Consider the following 10458-nt stretch of genomic DNA (forward strand, 5'->3'; position numbering starts at 1 on the left):
ATAATCTCTGAATGGCTTCCATCTCTGCACCCAGGATATGTAACTCAACAACGTGGGGCGGGAAGCGGCTGTTTAAAGAGCAGGCTGGGAACTGCGGGGAGGAGGTGGCACGTGGCCAGCCCCGGGGCTGCGGCACATCTCTGAGCCGGGACTCGCCAGGTGTGGGGAGGACTCACAGAACAAGCAGCACTGGGTGTGGCCTCCACACTTCCGGGGACTCCTGGGGTTGGTGGCGGTGCTCAGAGTCCCTGGGCTGAGCCAAGTCAGCTGAGGAGCCTATTGGCCATGGTCCCGAGCCAGCAGGTCTGGGCACCTCTGCTTGCGTCAGGCCTCAGCCTCAGTGCGTCACCAGGTTGCCAGGGCAAGGAGCATCAGCCGTGGGACCTCTGATGGGAATGCCAGGCTCCCCAGACCCGGGACCCACTGTGCATCCCAGCATGCTGTCCGGAGGGCGTACTGCAGACCTGCTCTCAAGCACCTACGTGTTTATTTGCTGTTGCTACCATTCCAACAACAAGCACCGGTTACATCTGCCCAGGGATGTCGTCAGGGACTTCAAGGGTTCACCCCACTTTCCAGAGGAGAAACTGGGAATGAGAGAGGTGGAACATTTGCCTGAGGCCACACTACTTGTCACTGCTGGTTTGAAGAGCCCACAGCCTATTCTGTCCTCCCTCAGATGCTGGGGAGTGACGGTGCCCTGGACATTCCAGAAGGCACCAGCCTTGGAGGGGCACACACTCCAGGCTGGGCTCACCTTGCCCCTGGGAGCCTCAGTGTGTGCATCTGCACAGTGGGTAGAAGCTACACATGTGCGGCCCGTGGTCATGGGGAGGATGCACTTAGGGGAGAGTGTACCTTCCCAGAGGCGGACTGGAGGGGCCTCGCTGTTGTGGAGTGGGAGACAGCACCTGGGATCCTGCTGCCAGGAAGGGGGTAGAATTCTGTCCTGGCTCTCGGACACCTGCGGCCAATAGAAAGTCCCCTCCCACTGTCTACCCAGCCACCTGCACAGCCCCTGGGGTGCCTGGCTGGGTAAACACAGAGTCTTACTAGGCCTAAAACAGAATGTGGCAGCTCCCCTGGGGACCCCCTGCCAGACAGGAGTCCCTGTGCCCTGTGGCCTTCCATAGAGATCCACACACAGCTCCTGTCTGCCCCAGGCCCAGTCTACATCCCCCTAGCCCACCCATGCTCTGCTCCTGGCATGACTATCCGACCTCAGCCCCTTTTCAGGGTGACCCTGGGGGTCCCCTCTTGCCTGTATGGAGACAAGAGCTTGTGCCCCACCCACCTGCCTCACCATCTCGGGTAAGACCCTGAGCTCTGAGGTCCGGTCCCAGCCTTGTCACCTCCTTGCTGTGTGACACTGGGCAAGGATCTGCCCTCTGAGGGTAAGGCTGCAGTGCAGGCGAGCCCCTCGGCCAGGAATGGCGCTTCCACCCTGGCGCTGCTCCGAGGGTATCCGGGACGTGATGCAGAACGTCACTGCAGTGACCGCCCAGCCACCAACTGGCCCATACCTCAGGTTTATCCAGAAAGGCAATCCCAGTCTTCGTGCCCAAGGCCTGCTCGGACCAGGAACTCAGGCCTTCGATGGGGTGACCCTTTGTCCTCTTTATCCCCAAATCAGTCCTCAGTGTGGGTCTCCTGCTCCCGAGAGAACCCAGCCTGCCAAGGGCCCATTTCCCAGGGGCAAGGACAAGACTGTGGCCAGGCCAGTGTGCAACCATCTGCCAGCAGCAGGAACCAAAGACCTTGCGTCCACTCCCATGGCCTCGGGACATACCGAATTCCCCCAGGCCCCTTGTGCTGGGCTGTGTCCTGGCCAGAATCATCTTTCACTCTTTAGAAACAGCTCTGAGTCCTCGCTGTTCGATGGAAGGCCATCCCGTCCCCTGGGATGGGAAGATTGTGCCTGGGGACTCCAGGGGAAGAATGGGGAGCTGCGTTCTGGCCTCGTGGTGTTAAGACTCTGGAGAAGTCTGGGAGGAGCTGCCTGAGCGTCAGCTCACTGCAGCTGCCTGGTTTTGTCACTGAGGTCTTCTCCAAGTGTGAATGAAGTCTCTTCCAGTGCGTTTGCCCATAGCTGCGCTTGACTGTAGCAGCAAAGTTCAGTGGTATGACAGAGACCCGCTGGCCCACAAAGCAGAAAATATTTTGCTCTCTGTCTCTTTATGGAAACAGTTTTCAGACCCTTGGTCTAGAAGCCTCTAGATGGGGAAGGTGCAGGCGGACTGGGTGTACCCACTTCCAAGAAGAGGAGTCCACCCCAAGCCCTTGCAGCCTAGGAGTGGTTGGAGATTGCTGGGAGCAGGGGGCTTGTCAGCAGTGGCTATAGGATTGGAACCTGTCCTTGTCCTCCACCTGGGGATGACTGCCAGACATAGCCAGAGGCTGGGGAAGGTTCCAGATGATTCTGAAGCTGAGCCCCCCTCCCTCCACTTCTCAGGTCATTTTGGGACTTAATTCCACAAACATGACTTGCACAGGTCACCCAGCAACTTTCGCACTCGAGTAGCAACCTGAGCCCTCACTGACTGCATACCACGCGGCGCCTGGCATTGGGGAAATGGTAGCAGCTCCTGTACGGCGAGTGAAACCCATGAATAGGCTACCAGGGGCAGAGGGACAAAGACTCTGGTGCAGGAGGGGACTGGAGGAGACTGGAGGAGGTGCCTGATCTGCCTGAGGGCTAACGGAGAGCTCCGGGGTTAGCATGTCTTCGCCTGGGGTTAGCACGTCTTCGCCTTCGAGAGGCATGAGGGGAAGGTCAAAGTTCTTCAGGAAAGGGAGGAAAGGGGCCATTGGTCCAGGCCCAGAATGGGCTCAAATCCAAGGGCAAGACGTGAGAGTCTGTGTTCCCCGGGCACCTTACAGAACACACTGTACGATGCATTGCAGGTGCTGTCATCAGCCCGCTATACAGATAGGAAAACTCGTTAAAGTAAACAGCTGTACTACAGCCGTGGACATCTACAGGGGCATGGGTCTTAGTAAGGGGTTGGAACTTTCTCTCCTGGAGGCAGTGGGGGGCCCAAAGGGTTTAAGCAGTGGAGTGACAGGGTGTGGGGTGGGGGATGTGAGGGAGATGTTCCCGTTTCTGTGAGGAGGAAGGGCCATGGGGAAGGGCAAGAGTGGAGGAGGAGACCCTGGAAGACCCCTCAAGGACCTCAAAGACCAGCGGCGCTCGCAGCCTCTGGGAGATTGTGAGACACGTAGCCTCACCAGTCCTCCTGCTACAGAATCTGTATTTTTGCAGGCTGCAGATGGAATGTGTACACGTGGAGGCGCTGGTTCCAGAGGACTTTGCTGTCTACTAGGCACAGATGCTGGGGAGAGAGGTGGATAGAACTGTTTAATAGAGGGAGAAGTAAGAGGAGATCAAGGGTGGGTGGGTGGAACAAGGGTGGTGGTGAGAGGAGCTGTCAGGAATGATCCCGTGGATCTGGCTTTGCAACTTGAAGAATGTCAGAGCCCATTCACTAAATCAGGAGACAAGGCAGGATAAGACCTCCTTAAGGGGTAGGAGTGTTTCTGATGGGACAGTTTTGAGGGCCACAGAGCCTCCTAGTGGCCATATGGGAAATTACCGCCCTCTAGCTGTTCCTACCCAGGCTGCAGGTGAGCGGTATCCTATCTGGGAACCCTCAAAAAACCTGCCCCAAGGGAACTTTTGAGGTGATGGACATACTCATTCTCTTGATTGTGGTAAGAGGTTCTTGGTATAAATATATGCCCGAGCTTACCAAATTGTATGCTTTCAATATGTCCATTTATTTGCATATCAGTTATATTTCAATGAAGCTATAAAAGTAACAGACATCCCTTTCCCCGGGCCCAGGGCTCACTGTCATGGGATTTGGGGAAACTCAGAGGAACTGGCCCTGGCATGGGGTCTCATTTTCCTGGGAGGAGGTCCAGGCCCCTGCTATAATCTCAGAGCAGATGGCATAAGCTTCATGAAGTGGCAGCTGTGCCCCTGCACCCAGACCAGAGCTTGGCACCGCAGTGGAACCACACTCCTCCTTTGCCGGAGACCGAATCACTGTTTTATGGCAGAGCAACCGCCTTGAGTACTTTCCTCAACTTTCCTGTTTTTCACCTGTGAACTGGGATATCAGTAATAATGGGCTCACTAGATCGAGGGAGAGAAAGACCGTAAAGAAATAAATGCATAGAAGCAATGATTAAGGTAGGACAGGTGCTAGAAAGGGAATCAACAGATGACAAGGTTCCCGAGAGGCCCTTTACATGCTGGTCTCTACGGGTCTGCAGGGGACGCTGGAACTAAAAGTGGACAGGAGCTGGCCGTGCAGCCTGGCGGCCGTGCAAAGGACCTGCGGCTCAGGCTCAGCTTGTTGGGGCCCCATGGGGCCAGTGAGTGTGACTGGTGGGAGTCTGGAGGTGACTCCCAGCACATTCACATGCTACCTGAGTGCCACGTGGACTCCGGGTGGATTTTATGTTCAAATTCAGCAAGTGCTTGAGCAACTCAGTGAGGCAAGTACTCTAATCGCAAGTACTATAATTCAGGTACAAAAACTGCAGCATTGACATTAAATAACTTGCTGCAGGTCACACAGCCAGCAGGGGGCCCAGGCCCAGGGGAGTGGGGCCAGGGGTGAGGGGCTGAGGCCACGCTCAGCCTCAGGAGAAGCCACTAAGGCCCCTGGGAAGCTACGGCCGGCTTTGAGAAGGGGGCCTCACGAGTTGGTGTATGTTTTGGAAAGTGTCAGGCTGGATTTTCGGGGGACAGCAGTGGGCACCGTAGGGATCAGTGAGGAGGCGATTGTGGTCATGTCCTGGAAAAGCGTCCAGGGCCAGGGCTGGGGAAGCTGGTGCGGAAGCAGAGAGGTGGGTGGTTCAAGAGCTGATTCCAGGGTAAAGGCCTAAGAGTCGAATCTGGGTTGATCCTTTGCTGTCCCTCCTGCCCACCCCACTGACCCTGCTTGTACCTTTCCTCCCATGCAGGAAGGATGCCTGTGGCCCTCCGAGAGCACAGTGTCAGGCAACGGAATCCCAGAGGTGAGACCTCCCTCGGCCTCCCCTCCAACAGCCCCACCCCACCCCGGGCTGCTCCCCGAAAGCAGTGTGGGCTGCTAAAGGCTCACCCCTCCGCGCTTCTCTGCAGTGTCCTTGCTGCTGGGATCCTCCTTGCCCGAGATAATCTTCTCCCTGCCCCTGAGGGAGCAGTCCAGCTCTCTGCTTTCTGCACACGGGAGCCCGGACGCTGCCCCTGTTTCGAGGAGGCGGTGCAGCTCTGCAGTGCTGCCCACAGGCCAGGGCCCCCCGCGGGATCAGGCTGTCGGCTCCTGCCCCCGCCAGCCCTGCCGCCCTCTCCCTCTCCCCAGAGAGCCAAGTCCCATGCAGCAGAACTCCAGGCTCAGGATCGCTTCTGGACGACCGACCTGAGAAGGCCGCCCTCCCTCACTCCCGCTCTGCTTCCTCCAGCCGCAGGTCTACGCCCCGCCTCGGCCCACCGACCGCCTGGCCGTGCCGCCCTTCGCCCAGCGGGACCGCTTCCACCGCTTCCAGCCCACCTACCCGTACCTGCAGCACGAGATCGACCTGCCCCCCACCATCTCGCTGTCGGACGGGGAGGAGCCCCCACCCTACCAGGGCCCCTGCACCCTCCAGCTTCGGGACCCCGAGCAGCAGCTGGAACTGAACCGGGAGTCGGTGCGCGCACCCCCAAACAGAACCATCTTCGACAGTGACCTGATGGATAGTGCCAGGCTGGGCGGCCCGTGCCCCCCCAGCAGTAACTCGGGCATCAGCGCCACGTGCTACGGCAGCGGCGGGCGCATGGAGGGGCCGCCGCCCACCTACAGCGAGGTCATCGGCCACTACCCGGGGTCCTCCTTCCAGCACCAGCAGAGCAGTGGGCCGCCCTCCTTGCTGGAGGGGACCCGGCTCCACCACACACACATCGCGCCCCTAGAGAGTGCAGCCATCTGGAGCAAAGAGAAGGATAAACAGAAAGGACATGCTCTCTAGGGTCCCCAGGGGGCCGGGCTGGGGCTGCGCAGGTGAAAAGGCAGGACACTCCGCGCTTCTTAGAAGAGGAGTGAGAGGAAGGCAGGGGCACAGCAATGCGCCGTGTACCCCTCCCCTCCCACCTCCCTGTGTATAAATATTTACATGTGATGTCTGGTCTGAATGCACAAGCTAAGAGAGCTTGCAAAAAAGAAAAAAGAAAAAAAAAAACACGTTTCTTTGTTGAGCTGTGTCTTGAAGGCAAAAGAGAAAAAAGTTTCTACAGTAGTCTTTCTTGTTTCTAGTTGAGCTGCGTGCGTGAATGCTTATTTTCTTTTGTTTATGATAATTTCACTTAACTTTAAAGACATATTTGCACAAAACCTTTGTTTAAAGATCTGCAATATTATATATATAAATATATATAAGATAAGAGAAACTGTATGTGCGAGGGCAGGAGTATTTTTGTATTAGAAGAGGCCTATTAAAAAAAAAAGTTGTTTTCTGAACTAGAAGAGGAAAAAAAATGGCAATTTTTGAGTGCCAAGTCAGAAAGTGTGTATTACCTTGTAAAGAAAAAAATTACAAAGCAGGGGTTTAGAGTTATTTATATAAATGTTGAGATTTTGCACTATTTTTTAATATAAATATGTCAGTGCTTGCTTGATGGAAACCTCTCTCGTGTCTGTTGAGACTTTAAGGGAGAAATGTCGGAATTTCAGAGTCGCCTGACGGCAGAGGGTAGCCCCCCGTGGAGTCTGCAGAGAGGCCTTGGCTGGGAGCGGCGGGCTTTTCCGAGGAGCCGCTGTCCCTGCAGAGTGGATGCTGCTTCTGCCTAGTGACAGGTTATCACCACGTTATACATTCCCTACCGAAGGAGACACATTTTTTCCCCCTCTGGCCCAGAACAGCCTTTAAATCACAAGCAAAATAGGAAAGTTAACCATGGAGGCACGGAGTTCCACGTAGTGGTTTTGCCTTTCCCAAAAATGAAAATAAACTGTTACCGAAGGAATTAGTTTTTCCTCTTCTTTTTTCCAACCATGAAGGTCCCCGTGGGGTGGAGCATGGTGCCCCTCACAAGCCGCAGTGGCTGGTGCACGGGCTGCCAGGGACAAGCCAGAGGGCTCGACGTCCTGTCTGTGCAGGGCGCTTTGGTGGTGGTTCAGCCGGCTCAAGGTTCACCGGTGAAGGCAGGTACGGTAACTGCCGCACTGGACCCTAGGAAGGCCCAGGGTATTCGAAATCTGACCTCATCCTGTCTGTTTCCCTTCACGGATCAATTCTCACTTGAGAGGCCAATAAACAGATAACCCAACATGAAAAGGTGACAAGCCCAGGTTTCTTCCAGGATAGGTGAAAGGGTTAAAGTGAGTAAAGCAGTTGAGTCAACACCAACCCAAGCTGCGGGTGCAGAATTCACCTTTTCTCTTCCCACCTTTCCATCTCCTTACCCCGCAGAAACAACGCTTCACTTCTGGTGTGTCTGTTGATCTGTGTTTTCATTTACATCTCTATTAGGCTCTGCTCTTGTTCTTCAGATTTTCACCAAATAGGTTTGGGGTTGGCGGGACCTGCTGGTGACATGCAGGTGAAGGGGGGAAGGGGCACGCAAGCATAAATAGAGGTGACGAGAGGAGAGCATGAAGGGTGGGGCCTTGGGACCCACTGGGGCCAGTGGCTGGAGCTCGATGTGTTTCCTCCCCATGGGGGTGGGAGGTCCCCCAGCTGGAAGAGCAGACTCCCAGCTGCTACCCCCTCCCTTCCCATGGGAGTGGCTTTCCTTTTTGGGCAGAATGCTGACTAGCAGACTAACATAAAAGAAAGATATAAGAGGCAATAACTATTGTTTATGAACAACTTTTTTAACTTCCAAAACAAAAACCTGAGCACAGTTTTGAAGTTCTAGCCACCTGAACTGCATGCATGTGAAACATGTGCTTTAAGAAGGTGGCAGCTGACAGACGTGGGCTCTGCGTGCCGCCAGCCTAGTAGAAAGTTCTCGTTCGTTGGCAACAGCAGAACCTGTCTCTCCGTGAAGTTGTCAGCCTAAAATTTGTTTCTCTCTAGAAGAGGATTCTTTGAAAAGGTCCTGCAGAGAAATCAATACAGGTTATCCTGAAAGGTACAAGGACACATTTGTAAAGATTATTGAAACGTATCTTTCCTTTATGTGACGTGTCTCTAGTGCCTTACTGAAGAAGCAGTGACACTCCTGTCGCAGGGTGGGGACATTCCTGGCCAGTGCCTCACTCACCTGGGACTGGTATCCCCTCCCAGGGTCCACCAAGGGCTCCTGCTTTTCAGACACCCCATCGTCCTCGCGCGTCCTCACCCTCTCTCCACTGAGGAGGTGCCTAGCTTGGTGAGGTGACCCCTCCTGCTCCTCCAATCTTTTTTGCCAAGGTTTGTGCACAACTCCCATCTAGGCTGAAAACCTAGAAGTGGACCTTGTGTGTGTGCATGGCGTCAGCCCAAAGCCAGGCTGAGGCAGTCCCCATATCCTCTTGAGCCAAAGTGTTTGGGTCTCGTTGCATCATGGTATGGTCTGGATTTGTGGGAATGGCTTTGCATGAGAAAAGGGAGGAGAGTGGTTGCTGCCCTCAGCTGGCTTGAGGACAGAGCCTGTCCCTCTCGTGACAACTCCGTGTTGAAGCCCATTGTCCCCGGCTTCATGCCCAACGGACGGCAGAAGTTCATGGGGGTGGTGACCTATCAAAGGCTGGGCGCATCCCAAGACAGCCAGCAGGTCGTCTCTGGAAACGACCAGAGTTAAGCTCTTCGCTTCTCTGCTGGGGGTGCACCCTTTCCTCTAGATGGTAGTTGTCACATTATCTTTGAAGACTCTTGGACTGCCCCTGAGGAGGCCCTCTTTTCCAGTAGGAAGTTAGATGGGGCTCTCGGAAGTGGCTAGTTGGAGGGGGACCAGCTTGGTTTCAGGGATCTGCCATTCCATCCTGGTTCAGGGAAGGCCGAGGGTGACTTTCTCTAGCCTCGTCACTGTTTCTCTAGCCTTGTCACTGTCTCCCTGCCTGTCAATCACCACCTTTCCTCTAGAGGAGGAAAATTATCTCCCCTGCAAAGCCCGGTTCTGCACAGACGATTTCGCAAATTGTGCTAAGAACCTTCCGTGTTCTCAAAAAGCCCAGTGTTTTTGCAAAGAATGAAAAGGGACCCCATATGTAGCAAAAATCAGGGCGGGGGGAGAGCCAGGTTCATGCCCTGTCCTCACTGGTCGTCCCTATGAATTGTACGTTTCAGAGAAATTTTTTTTCCTATGTGCAACACGAAGCTTCCAGAACCATGAAATATCCCGATGATAAGGAAAGAAAATGTTGTTGTGTTTTTTTCTGGAAACTGCTTGAAATCTTGCTGTACTATAGAGCTCAGAAGGACACAGCCCGTCCTCCCCTGCCTGCCTGATTCCATGGCTGTTGTGCTGATTCCAATGCTTTCACGTTGGTTCCTGGCGTGGGAACTGCTCTCCTTTGCAGCTCCATTTCCCAAGCTCTGTTCAAGTTAAACTTATGTAAGCACTCTGTGGCACGCGGGGCGCGCACCCACGCCCCGCTGCATAAGACTCTGTATTTGGATGCCAATCCACAGGCCTGAAGAAACTGCTTGTTGTGTATCAGTAATCATTAGTGGCAATGATGACATTCTGAAAAGCTGCAATACTTATACAATAAATTTTACAATTCTTTGGAATGAGGCTTTTTCACTTCTTTGGCCAAATGTAGCTCTTCTCACTCCCCACCCGTTTCTACAACAACCCCGGATGCATTCAATGGAGGGGGAGAGATCCCTCGGAGCTGCTGTGTAACCTTGAACAATTCATTCAACCTTTCTGTTTTATTAGTTCCGGCAGCATTCAGGGAGCCCCGTGAAAACACTAGCTCAGGCAGGTTCTGGTAAAGGGGGTGGTCATTGTTAAATGATTTTGCAAAACACTGCATACTTTTCCTCCCTTTTGGGAAATCATTATTCCCCATAGCATGACGAAAGCTCTGATAAGGTCTGCAAGAAAAAAAACTATCTTAGGTAGGGTTCTTCCAGAAGTAACCCTGAGACGTGGTCTTGTGTACAAGGGATTAAGGACGTTTTAAGGATGTGCTCCCAGGGAGCTTCAGCTAAGGGAGTCAGGGAAGAGGATCAAGGAGGGGGAGAAGCTGAGCAAGGTAGACACTTGTGGACAAAGTTCCAGCGTCAACTTGATCCCAAGGGGACCTGTCGGGGCTCTGGACCCTGGAAAGGTAGAGTCCCAGACCCTTCTGGCTCTTGGTGCACAAGAGGGAGGAGTGAGTCTCAGAAGCTGCAGAACTGTCCTCCCAGAAGTCAACCACTAGCAATGCTCATGGAGGCAGGGGGAGGGCTACACAGACCCACTAAAGGGTTCCAGTGGGGCCTGGGGCACCTGCAGTAACCACTACAGAAACTGTCTCATTTATTTTTCTACAGTTGACCCTTGAACAACGAGGG

The 10458-nt window shown here is 54.2% G+C and overlaps 1 protein-coding gene across 2 annotated transcripts in view; it reads left to right on the forward strand.

The window, feature by feature from the left end:
- Nucleotides 1-9687, forward strand: part of PMEPA1 (prostate transmembrane protein, androgen induced 1) — a 61805-nt gene extending 52118 nt beyond the window's left edge. For both annotated transcript variants that reach the window (XM_050745613.1, XM_050745612.1), the window contains exons 3-4: nucleotides 4975-5028; nucleotides 5455-9687. In XM_050745613.1, the coding sequence (XP_050601570.1) occupies nucleotides 4975-5028; nucleotides 5455-6000 (600 nt within the window). In that variant the 3' untranslated portion in view covers nucleotides 6001-9687. The remainder of the gene's footprint in view (nucleotides 1-4974; nucleotides 5029-5454) is intronic.
- The last annotated feature ends 771 nt before the right edge of the window (nucleotides 9688-10458 follow it).

This window comes from Macaca thibetana, chromosome 10 (genome assembly GCF_024542745.1).
Source record: "Macaca thibetana thibetana isolate TM-01 chromosome 10, ASM2454274v1, whole genome shotgun sequence".
Classification (NCBI taxonomy): domain Eukaryota; kingdom Metazoa; phylum Chordata; class Mammalia; order Primates; family Cercopithecidae; genus Macaca; species Macaca thibetana.